This window comes from Lepidochelys olivacea (genome assembly GCF_965140295.1).
Source record: "Lepidochelys olivacea isolate rLepOli2 genome assembly, chromosome: 11".
NCBI lineage: Eukaryota > Metazoa > Chordata > Testudines > Cheloniidae > Lepidochelys > Lepidochelys olivacea.
In genome coordinates, this window is record NC_140421.1 from 40,695,814 (window position 1) to 40,720,029 (window position 24,216).

At 42.0% G+C, this 24,216-nt stretch overlaps 3 protein-coding genes and 1 long non-coding RNA gene across 8 annotated transcripts in view; 2 read left to right on the forward strand and 2 right to left on the reverse strand.

Annotated features, from left to right (window-relative positions):
- Positions 1-3,698, forward strand: part of HAT1 (histone acetyltransferase 1) — a 52,189-nt gene extending 48,491 nt beyond the window's left edge. For both annotated transcript variants that reach the window (XM_084643839.1, XM_084643838.1), the window contains exon 11: positions 2,957-3,698. In XM_084643839.1, coding sequence (XP_084499965.1) covers positions 2,957-3,124 — 168 coding nt within the window. In that variant the 3' untranslated portion in view covers positions 3,125-3,698. The remainder of the gene's footprint in view (positions 1-2,956) is intronic.
- Positions 1-24,216, reverse strand: part of LOC311528615 (uncharacterized protein) — a 121,738-nt gene that overhangs the window by 12,740 nt on the left and 84,782 nt on the right. The window contains exon 4 of the mRNA XM_084643852.1: positions 7,186-7,248. Coding sequence (XP_084499978.1) covers positions 7,186-7,248 — 63 coding nt within the window. The remainder of the gene's footprint in view (positions 1-7,185; positions 7,249-24,216) is intronic.
- LOC311528616 lies at positions 20,624-22,089 on the reverse strand. The gene is made up of 2 exons (XR_014713646.1): positions 21,962-22,089; positions 20,624-21,274 (listed from the first exon to the last, which is right to left on the reverse strand). It is a non-coding gene; the product is annotated as an uncharacterized lncRNA (long non-coding RNA).
- Positions 23,088-24,216, forward strand: part of METAP1D (methionyl aminopeptidase type 1D, mitochondrial) — a 73,563-nt gene continuing 72,434 nt past the window's right edge. The window contains exon 1 of one of the 4 annotated variants that reach the window (XM_084643841.1): positions 23,088-23,156. In XM_084643841.1, the coding sequence (XP_084499967.1) occupies positions 23,144-23,156 (13 nt within the window). In that variant the 5' untranslated portion in view covers positions 23,088-23,143. Of the gene's footprint in view, positions 23,157-23,446; positions 23,797-24,216 lie in introns of those variants that run through there. The other 3 variants (XM_084643842.1, XM_084643840.1, XM_084643843.1) reach the window with 3 other exon arrangements.

The following is a 24,216-nucleotide window of genomic DNA, read 5'->3' on the forward strand; positions in this document are numbered from 1 at the left end:
AGGAACAAAAAAACAAATAATGGTGCTGTTCCACTGGAAAAACAAATGCCAGGTGGCACAAATACTAGAATATTAACATGCCATATATTGAACACTGTCTCTCTCACTGGGGATGATCTATCCAAAACTTACTACAGCTACACTCAAAACCTACTCAGAAAGGGTGTCTTTGACACAACATGCTGCCACTTTATATCAGTGGAAGTTTTGTAGTAAGTGAGCTCAGCTGACCAAAATAGTGATACCCCTTTTTTCAACACTGAATGAAACTTAATCTCCCAGTTTAACTCCTGCTTCCAAGTAAGAACTTTTAGTCTGTAAAATGTATTACCAGGAAGAACAGAGTGGCAGCATGAGAAGATGATGACCCATTTGTGCCACTTTAGACCTACTTGCCTAGCCAAATGTAATGCACAGGTGACAGTACTGATGAATCTGACATACTTGCAGTTTGTTTCTATTAGGATAGTCTGGGAGAAGATCATTTAGGTGGAAAGTTCAGGAAACTAAGCTTTTTCTTACTGCTCCTTTTCATTTAGAGAGAGTGCATTTTCTACAGAATTGGTAACTTCTCATGGTGATAGCAAAAACGGTACTGTAATCTTTACTTTAAAAGGTTTTCTGATAAAGACCGTCCCCAAGGGACAGTAAGAAAATTTGATAACCACTATGAAAGAGGTAAAGCCCTATTACAGATTAAGAACTCATTGAGATAGGAAAATAAATAGCCAAGTCTTGATGGAGAAGAGGTTAATAGGAACAGAGATCATGAATAGGACTAGTGGTGGTCACTATTTAATTTTTAAGCGGGTGGGGACAATGGTGGAAGAAGTGGCGTGGTAATAGTGAATTGGTAACATCTGTAGATGACATGAGTCAAAACTAGGAAGGACTTGAAGAACTTGGAAAGAAGCAAACAAAACTAAGGAATCGGGCAACTTTTGATGAAGTACAAAGTAGTCATTGGTAGGACAAAACATATTGTAAGTAACAAGAATACTCTTGTCTGCTACTAGTTTTGAATTAGTTAACATCTCAGAAAACAGTCTTAGGCTACATGTGTACCGCTCAATGAAGTCCTCTTACTGCACAGCTGTGCTCAAATAATGTTAGGCTGTTTTTAAGAATAGGCTAGAAATCATGCTAGTAGATATTTGATAATACAGCCTCACTTTCAGTGCTATGTTCAGTTTTGGTCTTCATCACCCAGACGCTAATGGAAAAGGTCCAGAAAGAGGCAGTGAAAATCTAGTTTAGGGCTTCCATAGAAGGAGAGACTAAAAAGATGAATTAGAAGTCAGAGCTGGGAAAATGGGAGGTCACTTTGTCCAACCTCCCTGCTGATGCTGAACTGTTCTTGGTCTATTAGTGGGTGCTTTGTCCAGTCTAGTTTTTAAATAACACAAGTGTTGTGGGCTTTCTTTGGGAAACTGTTCCAGACCTCTTATTTTTCCTGCTATTCAGCCTATAGTTTCCATTGCTCATTTTCATCCCATCATTTCAGGCTATTTACTCTTGAGGTCAGCCTAAAGAATTCCTTCTCTTTAATATTTTTTCTGTTAAGTTGGCGAAAGTACAAGAAAGGAGATGTATGTAAAACAGCAAGTGGTCTAGAGTGAGCCAGCTGAGTGCTCCTTTTTACCCTTTCCCTATAATACGAGAACAAGAGGCCATTCTAAATTAAAATGCAATACTTTTTTTCTCAACATATAATTAACTTGTGGAAATAGACTGCCTCTTGGTAGCACTGAGACATTAGCTTACTAATATTCATAAAAGGAACAGACAAACATTCATAGGAATATCATCTGCAATTTAAAAACCAAAAGGCATTTCAATCTTTAAGTACAGGTTAGGCACAAACTGACCACCAGCTGGGGGCAGAAATTCTCTTTTGTCTGCATTCATGCCATAATTACAAAATTAGGTCCATTTTGTGAGGGTTTATCACTTGCTCTGAAGCACACCACTTTGGCCAAAGAGTACTGGATTACATGACACCTCTCTTCCTCTATAGCAATTCCTTTATTTCCCTGACTTTCATAACTAAGTACTTAGTCCCATATTATCTTTAATCAGTATTTTAAATTCCTAATAGGTTTTGGGGAGGGGGGTTTGGTAGTAGTTAGGTATAATTTATTGATGGGTAATGGGGTGGGGGTATGTGGAGGAGCTTACCAGTTAGTGAGGAAACATTTTTGAGGTGCATTCTTGTCTGTTATATTGTGCAACAAGTGACCCATTATGTGTTTCCACTAATAATTCTCCTCTGCTAGTATTTGTGTGGGTGGGTCTGTTTTACTGCTGTTCCCAAATATTGATCATCCGCATAAGATTTTTTTTGCATCAGATAAATTATTAGGCCTTCCTTCCTTATTCTTGGATTATTTTCTAAGTAGTGGAGGAAGGGTGGTTAAAGTTAGTTTTTAGTAGCTGTTAAATAGATTATGTGGGAAATATAAAAATTTGGCAGAAGATCAGCATAATAGTACATAGGTGTGGTTAACACTGGTAGAGGAGTAATATATAAAGTAGTATCAGTTCAGATGGTTACCAAAATTAAGGTCAATATAACATTTTTTTTCAAAATCAAACCAACAACACGCACACAAAAAACCCACCAAATGAGTAGTACTACTCCCAGTCTCTTAGCTTCATGAAAAAATACAGAAATCTGGATATTACTTTCTTTTAGTTTATTATTGACCTCTTTGTTTAGACTTTCAAGGGAAAAAGTGTTTTATCAGGAGTATTTACCCAGCCTCCTACTGCTCTTGTTTAAAAGTAGGGACATTGTGGAAAGAAATACGTACTAATAAAAGGAATATATTTAATCAATAAACACCTTTTGGATAAATCTTTAGACTCTACTGCTGTTCACTTCATTCTGAAAATACAAATATCTGCCAATAAAGGTGATGACATTGTTTTTAAACCTGTTTATTTAATTGTTTAGAAAAAGCAAAGAGAACTTGCCAAGATGAGAAGATGTCTGAGACCAGAGGAGTTGACGAACCAGTTGAACCAAATAGACCTAAATATGCAGCATGAACAGTTAGAAGAGAGCTTCCAGCAACTTGTTTCAGATTACCGAAGGGTCCTAGAACGACTTGCTCAAGCATGAGAATTCTACCTTTCTGTACTGGAAACTTGCAGATTTCTATACATTGTGTTGTGAAGCACATCCATAATTGCTACTTAATTGCAAAATCTCATGTGACGTTTTAATCACATTTAAGATGACTTTTTGTGTGTGTTTTTTTCTGTGCATTTTGAATATTTTCTATTTTTGTGCTGTAGATTTAAAGATGGTTGTACTTAGGTTTTGGGGCACTTATTGCTTAATAAACAAGAATGTAGATTCTGAGATGCACTATCACTGCAAGTGTTCAGGTCTTCTGTACAGTTTTGTTCAGATGCTTAGTGAGGCTTGAGATGAAGCAGATTGGACTACCGTAGCCTGGAGTATTTAAGAAGTCACTATCAATCTCAATACTTCAGTTGTTCATAAGGTAAGTTAAAAATAAAACCAAATGTTTTAAAAGTGAAATATTTGAGTTAACTACTAGAAAATTTTTACAAAATTCTATTTCATTCTCCTGCCCTCTGCTGTTCATGACCTGCCTCGTGCATATACTGTTATATGGCTCTCATCATATGATCTGAGCCCATCTTAATTAAACAATATAAAAACCTCATCCCCTCCTGCCTATAGGAATAAACATAAATAGTAGTGATTTTTTTTAGTAAGTTTCAGTATGTTTGTGTTGAAAGATGACTGTGTGTGTGTGTGTAAGAAAAGAGTTGTTGATGGAATGCTAATTTGAAGAAATGGACTTTACATTTGGCTCCAAACACTGAAATCCATGGTCATTCTCTCTCTAGGGAATTCTTGTTGAAACCGTTGATAAGCAGTAACATATTTATGTGTTTGTTTGATAGTTTTAAAACTCTTCACAGTTAAGCAATTGGCTTAACTCAGTGTGCTTAGCCTATGGAGGCATAGCTTCTCATTTCAAGTGTGCTTAGGTTACTTTTATAATGTTCCACACTCTCTTGTGATGGTATTTACTTGCAATCCCATAACCAACTCCTATAACTCACAGCTTTCAGAAACCACTAGTTTGCTAACTCCTTAGCTCTGAGATTTGGAATTTTTGGCAAAGTTTGCCAGATCAAAAACTTTAAAAATTGAACTGATGACAAGAACACCCAAGTTCAACTGATGCTATCGGACCACCCTTCACTTTGCTTTATGACTTACCACTCCTGCAGATCCATAAGAGTCCCACAACGCTTAATATTATTATGTACTTTACTTGAAAACCATCTGTGGAGCTGTAATATTCAAAGTGTACAAACAGCAACTATAACTATCTACATTGCTCAAGTTAATGAAATAAATGTAAGTCTGATAGGGTGAATCATCCTTTTCCACATAGCTGCTCCCTCTCAAAATCCTGTCTGTGCAGTAGTCCCCTGTGTCAATAGTCCTTCTCTCAGTAATGTACAGGATGATATATTAGCATTGAAATTGTTATACTGACAGAGAGGCTCTATGGACTTGCTCTTAAAATTTATTTCATCGATTTCACAGTGGACTGGTTGAAATCAAAGCGATTTAACAGATTTTAATCCTGATTTAAATCAATTTTCATCATGTTTTGCATTTGTAATTTTTAGTTATTTTCTTAAAAGTTGATTCTCATTAGTTGCTAACCCATTAAAATGTTGTTTGTAACTAAGTATAGCCTTTACACTCAATGTGGTGCTTCTTTTTGCTAACCAGGAGGATACACTATATACACATTTATTTAAGCAATGATGTAGCTAAACTTAAATTATTCAGTCTCAATAAGACATTTTAATAGTCTTAATTTTTTCATTTTTTATTGTTATAAAATGATGAATGATATATTTCTTATTTACTAGATGATAAATTTTTTACTTGAGATTTGTATCAAGTTCTATTTGGACAGAAATTCAAATTCAATTAAAAATACACAAAAACAACAGGTTTTTTTGTATTAAGTAAAACTGCCCTAAATGTGTGGGATACATAAGAAAAGTTTATCCAAAAAAATATGAAAACACATTTTGCCTTTAACAGCGATTTACTAAACAAAGGAAGTATTCTCTGTGTAGTTAATGAATTGACCTGATTGTTTCTGGTCACTGGGTCCTGCGACATTTTAGAACGATTGGATCTCATCCTCTCACACCTAGTTTTTTTTTCACAAACTGGAAGAAGAAAACCAGCTTTCCTGCTTTTTTCAACTCCCAGTCAGCTTCTTAACTTTGAATGAACTTGCATTTGTACTGAACTAGTTGAACCAACAAAAGTGAAGAAAATATTCTCTCTCTACCTGCAGAAGATGCTTCTGCTGTCAAACATTGATTTAGCACTTCAACCAACTCTGGTTGCAGGTGTTTAGCTATTAACTTCCACTAGCTCAGTGCTTTGACTTTCTTTAAAACTTCAGTAGCAGACATGCTGCTTAATATTATTTTTGTATTTAATTTAAATAACTTTAATATATTTTTAGGCCTTAACATAAGCTGTTAATTTCAAATTTAATTTTAAATACGTTTATTTTTAAAAATCTATTTAATTTAAACTTAAAAATGTGTGTTTTTTTTTTTAAAAATCATTGATTTTTTTCATCCATCCTGATTTGCATTGATAGGATAACATGCTTTGCACAGCTTTGCCATTAAATGGTCACGGGAATCTCATTTTGTGGAGCTATGAACTTGGTAGCATAATATACAGGCATTCAGTAGTTAACTTTTCATACTTAAGTATCTTGGTTCTTTTAAATGCTGAGAGAGAAAGGAAAAGTTTACACTTCAGCTATAGATATTAGCGCCAAAAAAAAAAAAGCTACCTGAAATTGGATAATTAAATGTTGAATTAGGCCATGTTTTCTCCTATTCATTACCCATGTTAAACATAAATAATTACTAACAGACACTCCAATGACAAGCATTCTATAGAAAACTAGAAGGATTCTGAATGCAAATTTATATTTAAGCAAATTTAATCTAAATTTTCCAGGATAAACTAAACCAAGAAGTTGCTGTTCTTCCATTGAATTATTAAATATTTAATGGGAACTTTTCATTATATATGGAATAAGCATTAACAGATTTATTTTAAGTGATTTTATCTTTTTAAAAATTCTCCATGTATTTCTTACCATTTTGGCTACAACCAAGTTGCTCAGTCACTTTAACTGAAGACCAGGTGAAACTTTAAACTTTTTGAAACAGGATTTAAAGGAGAGTTTGCTGCACTTGAAATACCATGTTGAACTTTCAGGTTATACAGCATTGGTCAAGAAACTAAAGTTGTGTATGATGTTCTTTGTTGTAGAAGCATCAGAGTGCTGCTTTCTGCTCTCTGACGTAGTCTTTCATCACTTATTAGACAATTTTTATGCAAGTAACAGTGAAAGTCTCTTGTTACCAGTAGAGAAACCTTTGAATCTGAGCAAGTACTTCAAAGCAAAGGAGTAAAATAAAATGAAAAAATATTGGAATACTTGAAAAGTTGCCAAACTCCCTTCAGTCTCAAAATAAAAGTTACAGTAACAGCAACTCAGCATTAAATGTAGTTCTACTCTGATCAGCAGCTATGTAGAAACAGCACCTTACTCACCATTATCTGCTCCTTGTATTAATTCAGAGTCCCAGCTGCTTGATCATTTACAGAACAGGGTTTTTTTAGTACTTTTTATGCCTGCTAGCAATACAGAAAGAACAACAGATATGGGAAAGTGAGGTGGATTTTATTTTGGCTCTCACATCTTCAGAATTGTTAATGCAGTTCAACTGCAGGGTCAAATTCTTTTCTGTTACATCTGTGCAAACCCACTGCCATCCATGGTATTGCACAGGCTTAACAGAACAGAATTTGGGTTGCACACTCCTATTCTAGTGGTGATGTGTGAGAATGCAGCTAGACTGTCAGACGGCATGTTATGTGTGATCACCTAAAAAACCCAACATTTTTACTTGAAATGGAGCAAATATGTTCAAAACAATCAAAATGTGGAATACTCATTGCAAATTTTTGTACAGCTTTTTGGAAAACAACCAGACTCTAATTTTCAGATTATATGGGTAGATTTAATGACAAATGCATTTTTAAATATTATTTTAAAACCCAATTCCTGTGCTTACCTGAGCAGTGCCAAGTTTAGAGTTCCATGTTTCCCCTGCAACAGTGGAGGACATCATAAATGCCTAAAATAGCGCAGAAAAGAAGTGCTTCTTAAACACAAGATAGTCCTTAAATACAAGAACTTTAAAGGATCAGGAGGAGAGAGAAGTGCACTTCCCAGAACCATTAAGATAATTTCATTCTACTTCTAGTGCCTGATCATCCTATGATGAATTGTTCCCCTTCATGAGGCTTGGAGAAAGACTAGGCCCAAGACCTTCAGCTAGTTGCTGGTCTTGGTCCCCAGGAAGGCATTAGAGAACTGCCCTGCCCTCTGCAGCAGTAACAGGATGTTCCAGGTAACCCGTTACTATGGAACCTTAAGAATAAGTTTTTCCTGTGCAAAATATGTTGTTTAACACAAACTTTAAAAAAAAATTTTTTGTAAATGCAAGCACAAAATCCTCTAGCACGGAATATGATTCTTCTGAGTCATTGCTAACCCCATTGCTAACCCACCCAAGGCTGAAGAAGTTTGTGACAAAGCAAGAAAATGGAACAGAATCTGAGAAAACATTCCAGTGCTCTGACCCCGCATACCTCCCTCCCATCTGCTATTGCAGACAAGCTGCTGTTGTTGGGGAAAATCCTTAAAATCTCATGTAGCTGCTCTGCCCTTCTTCCCCCAAACCAGCAACTCAGTGAGAACCTGGCTATATTTAAAGGATGGGTTACCCAAACCATACAGTACCACAAAAAGGCAACTCCCTATCCCTGGCTTTAGCTCTACTGCCCACAGCAGATTCAGCACTAGCCGCATCAGGGTTCACATGCATAAGGAATAGGGAACCTGGCCTTCGCAGAACTCTCTTGCCCACGAGCTTTTTGGGTGGTGGCTTGGTTGTCTTTTCAACCTCCCTTCCTCTCCATGATTCTGCCTGAATTTCAGGACAGGGAAACTAAATTCTTCCAGAGACTTTTGGCTGTGCTGGTTTACAGGCAGACAACTTGCCTTTCTTCCTACCCCCAAGTTCCCAATTCCATATCCCTGTAGTCTTTAGAGGGAGCAAGGACCTGTGATGTTACACCCCATAGTCTTAATGCTTATGATATAGATATGGCATAACTGAGATATATTGCATGCCAGATGGGTCTTGTAAGGTATCATTGGAAAGGTTATAATTTACTGAATATGATTATCTAATTTGTATGCATGTGTCATTTCTGTATCTAAAGTTAGGAATATTGACTATGTAACAATTACAACTGTGTGTGTATTTGGGAGACACCCACCAGACAACAGCCCATCAGGCTTGATGGGCCATTCAGAAGAAACAATAAGACTTTGAGATACTAATCTCTTTCTTTCCTGAGAGGCATCTTGTGACGTAGCTGTGACGCTATTAGGTCAGGTGGTCCTGTCACCTGGTACTAAATACCATCTTGGACTTCTAGTAATTTTCCACTAAAAGGAGGGGAAGGTCAAGACTGGGAAGCAAAAGATTCCTGCCTTATGTAAATCTTATTTAAGGCTGGGAGGTAAGGCAAACAGGACTCTTCTCCATTGTCTTCCTGCCCAAGAAGAAAGACTGCTGAAAGTACCTGACGAGACAAAGGAACTGAGCTGAGGGAAAGGCAAGGGCTGAGTCCAGACTAAGAGAAGAGTCTAGTCTGTAAAGAGAAATAACTGGAACTTGAAGCTACAGAAACTCTGCAACTTGCCTAAAACAACATTTAGGGTGAGAAATTACTTGTTGAAATCAGGTGAGCTGTAGCTCATGAAAGCTTATGCTCCAATAAATTGGTTAGTCTCTAAGGTGCCACTAGTACCCCTTTTCTTTTTGTTGAAACCAGTCTCTTTAAGATCTTAAGCTTAGTGTGCATGTTTTGTTTTATTTGCTTGGCAATCTGCTTTGTTCTGTTTGCTATCCATTATAATCACTTAAAATCTGCCTTTTTTTAGTTAATAAACTTGTTTTGTTTATTATTAAACCCAGTTTGTGCAATTTCTAACTGTGGGGGGGGGAGAAGTGGTGCGTCTCTTCCTCCACATTGAGGGAGGGGGTGAATTTCTTAGCTTACGTTGTATAGATTTCTCTACAGCACAAGACAATATTATTTTGGGTGTACCTTCCTGAGGGGAGCTGCACTTGAGTGCTTCGCGATTTCCTAGCTGAGTCTTCCCATAGAGAGCTGTTCGCAGATTCTGTGTGATTTTATAGCTGGTGCCTCGCTCTCCGGCCTCTGGCATGGTAGGCTAATTCAGCAAAACGGGGAGAGAGAGCCCAGGCTAGTGGAGCAGGGAGGCTCAGTGAAATCCCAGTACATTAGGTGGCATCCGAGAAGGGGGGTCCAAACCATGACAGGACCCTCCAAATGGGACTACCTGGGCCCGCAACCTTTCAGAGTAGTTATTAGGAACTATGTTACTCTCAGTTGCCCTGCTAGCCATTGTCCTACCAAATTGACTCTGTTTGACATGAAGAAAAGGCTTTGCGGCAGGTGAATGCAGAACACCCCGCTACACAAAAAGCACAAGCTGAGATGCAGGGTGGTTTTGAGTGAGTCTATCTTGAATGAGCAGCATAAATGCATCAGCATTTTATCCTGAGTCACAACAAACAGCTAACTCACAGAATGATGACAAAGGCAAGTGAGGAGCAATACACCTCTCAACTTCTTTTTCACTTGCTGTCCTGAAGAGAGCAATACCATCAACCAGGAATTAGAAACAGTAGAAGGAAAGCTTTTGAAGTTTTAAGAGCAGTGAGAGAAGGAAACTCTGCCACGTACTTTGAGACTATTCTATAACATGAGTGGTATCTATCTGACATCGCCAATGAGGAAACCACCTCTGGATAAACAACAAATACTGAAAACTAAAAAGAAATACAAAAAAGTCACTAGGAAATAGTTTTAGCAGCCAAGAAAGAAATCTATCTGATGTCAAGGTAGAGAAGGAGGCATAAATCGCAAAGTAATATCGATAGAGGTTCGTGTAGCTGAGGCTCTGCATCTGAAGCAATATCCTGGGCAGAAGATGTCCATGCCTCCTATGAAGAAATACAAAAAGCTGCTGTATGTGGTTTCAGTCCAACCTACTATCATCCTCTGCAACATTCAACAGAGGCATACAGTAATGCCTTGGTAGGAATTACTCTTGTTTATACAGATAATTTTATCGATTTATTCACTGCTCTTTGTTTTATAGTAGGATTGTTGAACTCTGGAAGAAGGAAGACATTTAGATTATCTTGTAATGTCCTTTCTCTGATTCTGAGTGTCTGATAGCAACTGTCTCTTATACTTTTTATTTGAAGACAGTTGCAAATTAATCTTTTGTCAATCTCCTAACAGTTTAAGTACTGTCACTGCTTTGCGAGTATACTTTTCTAATAGCTGTTCCTTTATACTGAAGCTGAGCAACTGCTTGAGGACATGTACTCTGATCTGCATTCTAGCCTACAGAAGGGAGAGCAACTCAATTTAGCAAAGGTTTGTTGGACACTCAGAACAGGAGATAAGTAATTAGCAAGTATGTTTGTCTTAATAAGTACATACATGCAGAAATGTGGACCCAACTTTTCTTGTTTATTGCAGGGGCTGAAAATTATACTGGTTTGAGAACTGGGACTTGGCATGGTCCTGGACCAGTGCCAAAAGCACTGCTAGAACAGGGGACCAGAAACAGTTTTGAAACTGAACCTCTCTATCAGGGTTAGTAAAGAAAACTGTATACTAGTTGGTAAAGTTTGGAATTTCAGCTTTTCAAGGTAAACAGCATATGTTTCCTACCCTGAATAGTTACATAATACTAAACTTTAAAATGGACTAAGCATAGGTTGTATGCGGTGGCGTAGCCATGTTGGTCCCAGAATACTAGCGACAAAAGGTGGATGAGGTAATATTGTTTATTGGACCAACTTCTGTTGGTGAGAGAGAGAAGCTTTTGAGTTTATACAGTCCTGTGCTGCAGGTCTGGGAAATGTACTTGGAATGTCACAGCTAAATACAGAGAGACCTGGGTTCAGTTCCCAACTCTGCCTCTAACTTGTGGGCAAGATACTCTTCCTTTTTGACTGTTGCTTCATCTGAGCAAAGGTGATGATGCCTACCCTTCTTTGAAAAATACTTGGAGATCTATAGAGGAAAAGTGCTAGCTAAATCCAATGTTGTATATTTTACCATTCTACCTTTTCTCCCTGTATCAGTTCTGATCTGATTTCAGCAGTGTGTCAAACTGCTGGAGCTGAAATACATGGCTGTAAGCTGACCACCTGAAAACTTGGAACTGAGGCTTTCAAACTGCAAAACGTTCTCTAATGCTATTGATTTGTAAGGCACTGGTCACTATAATGTTGGATTTTAAGTGGGGCAAAGAAGGTAGCATGATAAAATATTAGTCTATCTCTGCACTGGCTAGGAACATTGTGACAGATGAATACAAGTGCCTTTAGGACCACTAAGCTATTCCAAGCACTAGTCCTGGACCAGGTACTGGAGAGGAAAAAGATTTCAGTAGTTAATTTCCATTTATCCAGTTGTTTAGCTTGCACAGGCTTTTAGCCACACAATTGGCTCTCACTGATATCCTTCACCCAAAAATCTCAAGTAGTAGTTGAAAATGGAAGGCTAACTATTCAAAGCAATACTAATAGATGCACAATTTGTTTGCAGGTTTCAGAGTAGCAGCCGTGTTACAGGACACTATCCATCATCACACTTGTTTGATTTCTAAGGAGGGAAAGCTGAATGAATAGGAATGCTGCTTTCTCTTCACCACCCAAAACTTTCACAATGCAAGAGGAAAAATAAAGTGGAGAGCCAATATAAATAACCATGTCTACTCAAACTGCTCCACCTATCAAATAATTGTCTATCATCAGGTCAATTGCACCTTCCTCTGAAGCATCTGGTACTGACTGTTGTCAGAAACAAGATACTGGACTATAAGCAGGCTTGGAAGGATTTGATTTTTATCAGTAAATGTTGGTAAACATCAATTTCACTATGTACATGCAAACCAATAAAAAATATTTTCATCAATGATAATTAACAGATATGCAAAGTAAGAAGAATGCTGCTTGAGAATTTAGAGCTTGATTTAAGGATATTTATTTTGTATATTTAGAGATGTGATGCTGACAACCCTGCATAATTTTATGCAACTGTGAAAATTTAAATCAATAAAAATTGAAAAAATGCTTTAACATCCATAAAAAGAAAAGGAGTACTTGTGGCACCTTAGAGACTAACCAATTTATTTGAGCATGAGCTTTCGTGAGCTACAGCTCACTTCATCGGTTCCGGATGCTGTAGCTCACGAAAGCTCATGCTCAAATAAATTGGTTAGTCTCTAAGGTGCCACAAGTACTCCTTTTCTTTTTGCGAATACAGATTAACACGGCTGTTACTCTGAAATTTAACATCCATATTATCCATAAAAATTATATACAAAAACTGAATTCTGCCAAGCCTAACGAGCATCTATGAGGCTTCTCTGCAGTCCCATTGTTAGCCCCATATAACTAGAGGGATCATTGATCTGATCTATTATGACTATTCTCAGGTTCCCAGGTTAAAAATGTTTAAATCTCCAGCACAAACAGATCTAAAAGGGCAGGTGAATTCCTCCCTTCACCCCTTTCAAAATATTGCAAGCTAATAGAAAAATGTTGATTTAGACAAATTCAGTTCAGCTGGAAGATCTTTTAAAAAGAATTATTGTGGCAGGTGATTACATACAGAAGACTTGGGCTGATCACATATGTGCCTCAGTGTTCTGTCTTGTTCATTGTGAAAGCTCTGGGTGACAGCAGAGCAGGGCTGTGTGCTGTCTGTTCCTGCAGCAGCTGCAGCTTTTCTTCCTTTAGCGATCAGAGAAAATGTAATGCTGTTAACATGCCTCAAATAAGAAGAATGTGCTCTAGTTAGGGCTGTTCTGAGTAAATCTGAGTGAACATAAATGAAATCTAGTAGGGGAGGGGAAGGCTCAGCATCTGCCTTCTTGTTTCTAAATGCATTATAATGAAGGAGATGCTCCATGTTTAATATAATTTATTTTTGAAGATGCTCATCTCCCTTCCCACTGAGCCTTTGCTTATCTTTTGAAATAAAGCATGCTTTTAAGATTTTCATGTTCCCTGCTTAGTTTATCTATTTCATGTTAATCTTAACCTAAAACCTGTTAGGTAAGTGAAAGGGCTGTATTTTTTTTTATGTGGTGTCAAAATTTATTGTAATCTTTGTCTATTTTATATGTTTGGTTTATCACTCATTTAGAAACAATTTCTGTTAGAAACGCTTTGCAGTTCATTTTGAAAATATCATTTTAAAATGATGATGTTGAGCTCTCAATACTGAATGCCCATTAGGAGAAAAATCATTTTATATACTGATACTACCTAAAGTTGTCCCACCATAGGTATATTCTTTCCTTGCCATGTGCATATGACTTTCACTTGATGTTAATGTAGGTAACTTGCATGTGCATCAAGACTAAATACTTCCCTACACCTCTCCTGAACTCCCCCATCCTTCCCTTAGTGGTCAAATCTAGTGGGTTTTGAACACCCCTGCTCTAATTTCAATTCCTAGGGGAAACTCCTCCCACAGCAAGTTGACTAATCGTTTCAAAGGTTTTGGAAGATTTTGAGTGACTTGTGAATAAAGCCATATCTAAGAACAGAGTAGCAAAATCAAAGTTTTTCTGGTGGTGGGTTTACTAGTAGTATCTGGTCACAGCAGGATGCAAATCCTTATGTTTAATGTGCTTAGATTTAGTGGGCACTTCCTTTCTGACTACAACTAGATCGGTCCTCACTTATTTTCACTGTATCTGAATCTGTATAAAAGTTTGACTATACTTAAATCTGACAGGTTATAGGTGCTTTCTTACTGAGTAGCAAAAATCCTCATCTAAGCACAAATTTAAGACTACTATAATGATTTCCTAATTGGGCTTCCTTTGAAACTGATCCAGAAGTTGCACTTGTTCTTTAGGATAATGGAAAAGAAGCTGGGCATGCCAGTCTTCTGATCCACACTTGACTTTCCATACAAAAAATGAAACAATTCAGTCTTAGCAGTAGTATATAATCACATGTACTAGTTCCAAAATCTGCCCTCTGTTGGCAAGGTAATTGCAAGACAGTTGTGGCATATCTGGAATCCTTGGATTTCCTTGGTTCTTGTCAGTTAGGTTTCAGGCTCATGGAGATCAAGCTAACCTCTGTCATTGGTCTACTACAGCAGCACTCGATAAGACTGACTGACAGATTTTCTTGAGTCATCTATGGCCCCTGGCAAGAAAGCACAGAATTGCATTTGAATAGTGTCTGTTTCTGCCCATTAGAAAAACTCCAGAGAATAGTGATAGCTAATTACCTATCTGCACCCCCCCCCACACACACCTACACACACGGATTACATAGGAACCTAAGGATATAGGACCTGAAGGCCCAGTCATCTGCTATTGCAGACAACCCCACCATGTAATGCCGTTCATAAACTTTATTCTGAAGTTCTGTAGTTGTTCTGGCATGCAGCCCTCCCCCCATTTCAGCATGTATGTAAGATACTTTGAGCTGGGTGGCCATTGTGCAGGTTGCATGAAGCTCTACATTTCTTTAATTGAACCAAAGGTGAGATGTCTGTTTTCCAAGTGCCTTGCCAAGATGAAGCAAGCAGGCTGAAGCTCAATCCAGTGGAAGAGAGATCATGCCGTTTGGCTGAAGGAGCAGCCATACGGAGGTGTTGGATTCTGCCCCTATGCGTAGGGGAATTCCTTGAGTCCTACGAGGTAGCAATGGGTAAGAGTGGGGGAAACTCCATTTTTCATCTATTTTAGCTCAACTTCTCTTTGATTTGGATCTTGCCACTTTCATCTCCACATTGGATTATTATAGTGCTACCCTTGAAGACAAGTCACAGGCTACAACTGATACAGAATGTAGCATCTCATCTGCTTAGTGAGTCTTGATGTAAGGAATGGATTAGCTTACTTGTTCATATCTGGGGGCAATACAAGGTACTGCTACTGAGCTTTAAAGAACTACATGGTTTGCATATGAGGTATATGATCAACTGATACACTTTAGCTAACAGTCCTTAAACAGGAACATGTGGGGGATGGGTTGCACATTGTTTTGAATAGGAGGCCCTCAACTTTTGAAGTTGCCCCCTCGCTGGTTCAGTAGGTAGTCTGTCCTTGAGAGTGCAGGGTAAAGTTCATATATTTTTCCATGAGTGGGTGGGGGGCTGATTGCATTGATGGTGTTTCTCTTGTTTTTAACCTCTTTCTAGTAAACTACTTTTTAAGAATCTGTATATGCACCCAGAGACAATAAGAACAAAGCAAGGAAATAAATACAAAGTTTTAGCCATCTACTCTTATCTGATGGAAGTTTGCAGGAGCAATCCACCCCTCCCCCACAGCTGATGTTAAAACATACTGCAAGTTTTTGGATATTTTTACCCTCTTGGACTATTTGTCACTTCTGAATTTTGGGTTCCCTCCCTTTCCTTTTGTAGCTGCTACCCTAATTGCTCCCCATTCCTCTTATTAGTTGGGTATTTGATCCCTTTGTGCTTGATATGTTTGCCTTAGAGCTGTTGGGTTCATCATCTAGATCAGTGGTTCTCAAACCTTTTTTTTCCACACACCACTTGAAAATTGCTGAGGGTCTCGCCGGACCACTTAATGATCTTTCCCAATGTTGTTTGTACCATTAGCTAACTATAGTAAAGCGCTTTGGATAAAAGAGCTATATTAAAAAAAACCCAATAATTAACATTTTTTTTGTTCTACAAATAAAAGCACACAACTCATATTTTAATATCAGTAGTTTTATCTTTCTAATACGATGGATGTGCCCTCTCTTCCCCTCCACGGCAGCCAGAGCTGAGGCTTGGAAGGAGGGCTGTCTCTCCCCGACAGCTGCAGCCCTGGAGCTGAGGAAAGTCACCTTTCTCTGGCCCCCACAGGCCTGCACATCCCAAATTCCCCCCACCTCCTTTTCTCACCACACTGCCCCCTCCCACCTGCCTCCTATTCCCCCCAAGGCCACCACCTCACATTACATGTGCGTCTTCTCCAGGGTCCAGGCACCTAATTAGTGGAGCCATGCCTGTGTGGATCCACTAATTTGGTAAGTGGCCCTTCATTCTCTTGTGTGCGGCAACCCAGGTGCACACCTTAGAGGGAACTATCTGCAGACCACCTGAATGGAGCTTGTTGACCACTGGTGGTTCATGGACCACAGTTAGAGAACCTCTGCTCTATAGTAAGTAGCTAGTTTGGTTTTTTTAGGTGTTTAATTTTTATTGCATGATGTTTGGCTGTGTTGCAGTAAGTGACTGTAGATGAAGTAACTAGCTGGACTAAAATACAACAAACTTGTTTTAGTTTTAGGCATCTCTTTCATGATTCTGCATGGATTAAGCAAAGTTTATGTAGTTGTCATAAATATAAAGGGAAGGGTAAACACCTTTAAAATCCCTCCTGGCCAGAGGAAAAACCCTTTCACCTATAAAGGTTAAGAAGCTAGGATAACCTCGCTGGCACCTGACCACAATGACCAATGAGGAGACAAGATACTTTCAAAAGCTGGAGGGGGGGAGAAACAAAGGCTTTCTTTGTCTGTGTGATGCTTTTGCCGTGGACAGAACAGGAATGGAGTCTTAGAACTTAGTAAGTAATCTAGCTAGCTATGCGTTAGATTCTGATTCCTTTAAATGGCTGAGAAAATAAGCTGTGCTGAATGGAATGGATATTCCTGTTTTTGTGTCTTTTTGTAACTTAAGGTTTTGCCTAGAGGGATTCTCTATGTTTTGAATCTAATTACCCTGTAAGGTATTTACAATCCTGATTTTACAGAGGTGATTCTTTTTACTTTTTCTTTTCTTTTAAGAATCTGATTGCTTTTTCATTGTTCTTAAGATCCAAGGGTTTGGGTCTGTGTTCACCTATGCAAATTGGTGAGGATTTTTATCAAACCTTCCCCAGGAAAGGGGGTGTAAGGGTCGGGAGGATTTTGGGGGGAAAGACGTTTCCAAACGGGCTCTTTCCCAATTATATACTTCTTACATGTTTGGTGGTGGCAGCGATAAAGTCCAAGGGCAAAAGATAAAATAGTTTGTACCTTGGGGAAGTTTTAACCTAAGCTGGTAAAAGTAAGCTTAGGAGGTTTTCATGCAGGTCCCCACATCTATACTCTAGAGTTCAGAGTGGGGAAGGAACCTTGACAGTAGTAAATAAAACTGTGGCTCCAGTGAAGACTTTTGTCCTCTCATGTGACTGCTTCATGTCCAGGGTTTGTTCCATAGACTGTTCTTACTTGATATAAGCAAATGAGATAGAGAAAATTCTAAAAGGGGAAATTATACATCATTTCTAGTATTACGGAGTGTGGTATAGATACAACTCACCTGTGGATTGTAATTTCTCTTTAGGAATCACTCTGCCACACTGATTCACCTACTGGTTAAAAATGACTAAATCCTATTTCTGTTTTTGTTTTTTTTTTACTTCCCATCATTGCCATTCAAAGCTATGAAAAAACGGAGAATACTCATGACTTGAATAATAAGTGGGACTACTTCATACAGCTTACAGCAGCGTCCCTAATCAAGCTAACTTTGTTAGAAGCAAAGACTCAATATGATTTAAATTACAGCACACAAGAGAAATTCAGCAGTACTTTTCAATATCAGCTTTAGAACAGACTCCAATGCTCCCAGCAGGCCAAGCTTGCCACTCTGTAGGCAACCAACTACTGGCAGTGTATATTAGGGCACGTCTACACTTGCAAAGTTACAGCACCGACAGTTACAGTGCTGCTCAGAGAGCGCTGAAGGAAAACTGCTGTTGTGTGTTCACACTGACAGCTGCCTGTGCAATAGCGTGTTCACACTTGCGGCACTATTTGGAGCGGTACACTCTGGGCAGCTATTCCACAGAGCACCTTTCTCTTTTGCCACTAAGAATTCTGCGAAGGTGGAAGGGATCGCGGGGCATCCTGGGTCCTGTCCGAATGCCCCGTCATGCATTGCTTCGCATCCCAGCAATCCCTGGGCTTCAGTCTGCATTTGGTGCCATCTTTCAATGGTTTGTGTACTGTGCGCCCTGCCCTGCCTCTTTCAGGCTGCAGGAATGGATCCCGAACTGCTGACCAGTATGCTGCCAGTATGAGTGGTAGTGGAGTTATTCCTTAAACTACAAAGGCAAGAGGAGTTCGACATTGATCTTGCCATGCACACTAGTGTTGGATCATATTAAAGAAGTTCTGTATTAAAATCACAAATGAGTTTGATTCCCTATAGTTTAAATTCCAGGGTATTACTAATTAAGAGGTCTTTTGGTTTTTGGTACTGTTTCTCTCCCTCTATGTGTGAAACTTGCAAGCTGCTAATTGTGTTAGTACATTCTAAGACAGAGTCTGTTCTCAAAGCAATTCTTTGTAACAACCACCACTCACACAGACAAAGACTCAAAGCAATACTCTGTAACAACAGAAACAGCACCCAGAGACTCCCTGCCCTTTTGTTGTATTCATCTCGCTTTGTTAACAATTGTGATTAAAATAGAGATAGAGGATGTATGTGGATGGATGCTTGGTGTGGATAATAACTGAATGATCAGGGAGGTGCCAGCCAAAGAATGCAGTGTCCATTGGCTGAAGAAGGCGTCAAGTGGAAATAACCAGAGGACCCCCAGAGGGCAGACTGGAATCCACCCAACAGCCTCAAGAATGGGAGAACCAAAGAACAAGATAACATCTGGCAGCACGGAGCCGTCAGGAATGTGACATCTGCTGATTGATTCAGCAACAGCATGATGAAGCAATTCCCATAGACTGGCATAAGAAGAAATTCCTATAAAAATGGACTCTAGAAAGTGAGAAGTTTGGGGTCTGATTCTGCAAACCAACTTCCAGGAGCATCAGATGTGCATCTGACGAGGCCCTGCTCCCTCCTCATGTCCAGGCCACCTGGCCAGTGGCTTGGCATGAGCAACTCTAAGGCTGGTAACTATATGATAACAACCTTGCAGAACCTGTGTGTGTGTGTGTGTGTGTGTGAATGAATGTGTGAATAAATATGAGATTGAATGGAATGTTATAGCTATAACTAACTGCTTACTATGATTCTTTCTGTATTCACAATAAATGTGGTATTTTGCCTTTTCCCCTTTAATAAGATCCTGCTGGTTTTTATTTTATTGGTATAACACTAGCTACAACACAAGATTGCTAGTGGCATTCATGGAGGTGCTGACCACAGTGGAACGCCACTTTTGGGCTCAGGAAACAAGCACTGAGTGGTGGGATCACATCGTGATGCATGTCTGGGATGATGAGCAGTGGCTGCAGAACTTTTGCATGAGGAAAACCACATTCATGGGACTGCATGATGAGCTTGTCCCAGCCCTGTGGTGCAAGGACTTGAGAATGAGAGCTGCCCTGTCATTGGAGAAGCGCGTGCTGATTGCACTGTGGAAGCTGGCTACTCTAGACTGCTACTGATTGGTCGCTAACCAATTCAGGGTGGGAAAGTCGACTGTTGGTGTCGTGTTGATGGAAGTGTTCAGGGCCATTAATCACATACTGCTCCGAAAGACCATGACTCTGGGCAATGTGCAGGACATTGTGGATGGCTTTGCACAAATGGGCTTCCCTAACTGCAGAGGGGTGATAGATGGCACACACATTCCAATTCTGGCACTAGACCAACTAGCCACTGAGTACATTAATTGCAAGGGGTATTTCTCAATGGTTCTCCAGGCGCTTGTGGATCACCGTGGGCGTTTCAGACATTAATGCAGGCTGGTCCAGAAGGGAACACTGGCCTGTTCAAGAAGCTGCAAGCAGGGACTTTCTTCCCTGACCAGAAGATCACCATAGGGGAACTCAAAATGCCCACTGTGATCCTGGGAGACCCAGCCTACCCCTTAATGTCGTGGCTCATGAAGCCATACATAGGGCAACTTGACCGCAGCAAGGAGCGGTTCAACAACAGGCTGAGCAAGTGCAGAATGACTGTGGAGTGTGCATTTGGCCATTTAAAAGCCCGCTGGCGATGCTTGTATGGGAAGCTGGACATGGCCAATGACAATATTCCTATGCTTACAGCCGCGTGCTGTACACTCCATATTTGTGATGGGAAGGGTGAAAGCTTCACTCAGGGTTGGACCGCAGAGGCTCAGCGCTTGGAGGCTGAGTTTGAACAGCCAGAGACCAGGGCTATTAGAGGGGCACAGCGTGTGGCCATAAGGATCAGGGATGCTTTGAGGCAGCAATTTGATGTTGAAAGCTACTAATATTTGTTGCTATGCTCGGGATTGCAGTGCTTGTAATGCTAGTAGGTGATTGGTGCACATGATGCAAGAAGAGGCCTTAACATAATTGTATGTTGTTTTGCAGTGCTGTTTTTGCTTTCAGTTAATAGAATAAAGATTGCTTTCAAACAAACACAATTCTTTTATTGAAAAACAACCACCAGAGGAGTCAAATAAAAAAAATCTGTGGACATGGGGGAAGGGAAGGTCTCAAGAGGAGGAGGAGGGGTCCTGGGATGGCTACAGATTTGTGTATGTCCAGGGATCATACCCAACCTTCTCCTTTGGAGTATGATGCAGCGGGTGCTGTACTTCAGCAGAACCAAACTGCAGATGGATAGGTGTTGAGTGCAGTGGGTAGTGGGAGTCCACACTGCTGGATTGTGAGGAGGGAGGAGTGGAATGCTATGGGTAGAGAGTGGAGCCAGGAGGTTGATAACCGTGTGTTGCTGGTGTGTGGGAGGTGCATGGGAAAGAGTTTTGTGACAGCGCCTGCAGGGGAGGGCAGGCGCGGAGCTGCTTGGTTTGAAGAGCTAGTATTGCCTCTAGTGTGACTACTTGGCACTCCATAGCTTCTTTCTGGTGTGCCGCGTTGTCCTTTCGGTCCCTCTTCTCGCTGTCCCGCTGCTCCTTCAGTTATTTTTTCTCTGTGGTGGAGTGCATAATAACCTCATGCATAAAGTCCTCCGTAGTTCTTCTTGGACGCTTTCTAATTCTGCGCAGCCATTCTGCCGCCGATAACAAAGAGGGAGGCTGTGCTCCGAAGGTCATCTCTGTGAAGTTTAAATGCAACATTTTACAGAAGCAGTATTGTTTGCAACACAGACAACACTGATTCAGTACTTTAAAACACAGCCAGTACTCTCACACCTGTCACTAACTGGCTGACCCCAGGCAAGCACCCATGAGCCACAAGACCCCCAAAATGGTGAGTAGCTGCAGGGGCAGGGTAAATCACTGTTCCCGGACCCTGCTGTACTCTGGGCACGTGGCTCTTGGCGAGAGCCAGCACTGTAGGGTGGACCTGATAATCATTCCTGTCCCCACACTTTCCACAGGAGATGATCATTATAGAAGATATCTTGCTGCTGAGGGTCAAGGGAGCAGCGAATCAAGGGAGGGTCTTCTCCAAGCCTCTAGCTTCCGCCCTGGCACCTATGCAGCTAGCCTGTGGGCAGCAATTTCCCCCCACCCGTCATGACAAAGAGGCACGGGAAAGTTACCGTTCATGGGGCAAGAAAAAAAAGCAGCTCTGCTGAAGAAACTGTAGCAGTAGATTGCCCAGTATCTCCACGAGAGTTTCCTGGAGAGCTGAGGGAGATTCCCATGAAGTGAGGGAGTGTATCAACAGCCTGTTCTGCCGTTCAGACTAGGCATGAGGTGGGAGTCAAGCCTGCTTTCTGCAACTCTCCTACCCCCAACAACTCGCTTCAGTAATTCCCAAAATCAGATCCACTTACCAGGGGCCTCCTCTCCTGTTTGTGCTTTGCCAAGATCCGACTGCTGTGATTGGCTAAGCTCCTCCAGGGTAGAAAAGAGCTCCTGACTGCATGCATCTCTGGCCTACAAGTCATCCTCTGCCTCTGGGACCCCTCCCCCTCTTGGTCCAAGATTGCCGCCTCCTCCTGGATCGGTCCACTCTCGATTGGCACACAAGCCAACGAAGTATCCACAGGCTCCTTTGCAGTGGAGGTGAGGTCACCACAGAGTATTGTGTCCAGCTCTTTGTAGAACTGGTAGCTTGTGGGCGCAGCACCGGAGTGGCGGTTTGCCTCCTGTGCCTTATGGTAGGCATTCCGCAGCTCCTTCACTTTGACCCTGCACTGCAGGGTGTCCCAGTCGTGGCCCCTTTTTGTCATGCATCTAGAAATGCACCGTGGGTATCATAATTCTGATGGCTGGAGCACAGCTGTGAGTGCACTGCCTCCTCTCCCCAAATGCCGAGGAGGTCCAGCAGCTTGGCATTGCTCTAAGCAGAGGATCGCCTGGTGCATGGATCAGGCATGCCCACCTGGAAAGATGCACTGTGACTACGGCACGCATCACTGAGCAAACAGGAAGGGGACTTTCAAATTTGCAAAGGAATGTGCGGGATAGGGCTGACAGTTGATCACCTGAGGGCATGGCAGCTGAGTTCAAACCCATGGCCAGAGAGGTGAGAACAGGCAGTGTGGGACACCTCCTGGAGTTCCAGGCGCAGCTCTGTAATCACCACGGTGTCTACACGGGCACTGCAGTGCTGTAGCCCTGGTGCAGAAAGCTCTACGTCCCTTGGGGTGGTTTTTTTAGAGCACTGCATCTGCGCGGTTTCTGCACACTATGTGGCTTGGCAGTGCGTACGCCTCGGGAGTTACAGCACTCAAAGCTGCTTTACTGCGCACAAACTTGCCAGTGGAGACGGGGCCTTGGGAAAGTTTTCAAGCCCTGCTCTGTGAAGCACTTTCTGAATGGAGCTCAGAGACCGTCTGGCAGGTTCCAGTGCTGCTTGTTCCACCTCCTCACTTTAAGAGCTGTCCAACCTCAATATTAGCAAGAGGAGCTCAGTTGGATGCCTGCAAAAGCGGCTGTAACAGGGGCGAGGCCAAGCTAGCTGCCTCCTCCAGTGCTACAGCGGCTTAGAAGCAGGAGGCCGCAGCAGGCTCATGACTTTCCCCTGTGAGCACTGGCAGTAAGGAGGGGGGTGCGGAGGAAGGGAAGGGAGGGCTCGGGAAAGGGCGGTGGGCCACCAGCGACCCGTTCAGCGGGGGGCTGTAGGGAGGCGGCTTGGGGCCTTCTGCCCTGCGAAGCGTAGCACTCTCGGAGCGGGCCGCGGGGGCTCGAGGCCTTGGGCAAGGAGCCGAGTGACCAGGGCGCATGATGACACCTGACAGTGGCCCTCAGCTAGCCCAGGCGGCGGCAGGCCGGTGGGGCAGCGGGCGGGGCGGGGCGAGGGGCAGCCCCAGGCGGGGGCGGGCTCTCCTCTAACCTCGCTCTCCCGCTTCCGTTCTCCGAGGAACCTCGGCCAGGAAAGCCGCGCTCCAGGGACCGCCGGGCCGGCTGAGAGCGGGGCAAAGCCCCAGGCGCTCCCTGCTCCGAGCCCGGCGGGCAGAGTGGCTCAGCCAGGCTGGGCTGGGGGCCGGGGCGCTGCAGCATCGCTTAGCCGCGACCAGCCTGGAGGGCGGGCTGTGCGTGCGCTGCGCGCCCCTCCCGCCGGGCAGGTCCCCCACCCCCACCCCAGCCGCCCGTGCCCACGTGACGCTGGCCCATCTGTTCAAGATGGCGGCGCCCAGGGCTGCCTGCACGCTGCTGAGCGGAGGTGAGTGAGTGAGTTCGCCACTCTGTGCCTGGCGGCGGCTAGTGAATGCCTGTGTAGGGAAGGGGAGGTGGCGTGGCGGTGAAAGTTTCCTTGTAAAACCCACTAACGTATCTTTCCCCGGAGGCGGCAGCCTTACCAAAAACACCACTTAGCAGAATCCTTCCTCCGCCCCCGAGAGAGACACAGTCCTCCCCCCACCCCGGAGACCGACTGTAACAAACCTATACAGCAAAATGATCTTCTCTCCACACTCCCCTGCTCGGGAGACGCTAACGCCCGCTGCTGGGCTCCCCTAGGGGAAGAAGGTGTAACACACACAACAAAATCACTGATCCCTGGGAGACGGACAGTGACGAACACTGTCATTTTCCTTGTCCAAGGAGGCGCGGTGTAACTCGCAACAACTTCATCCTCCTCCCC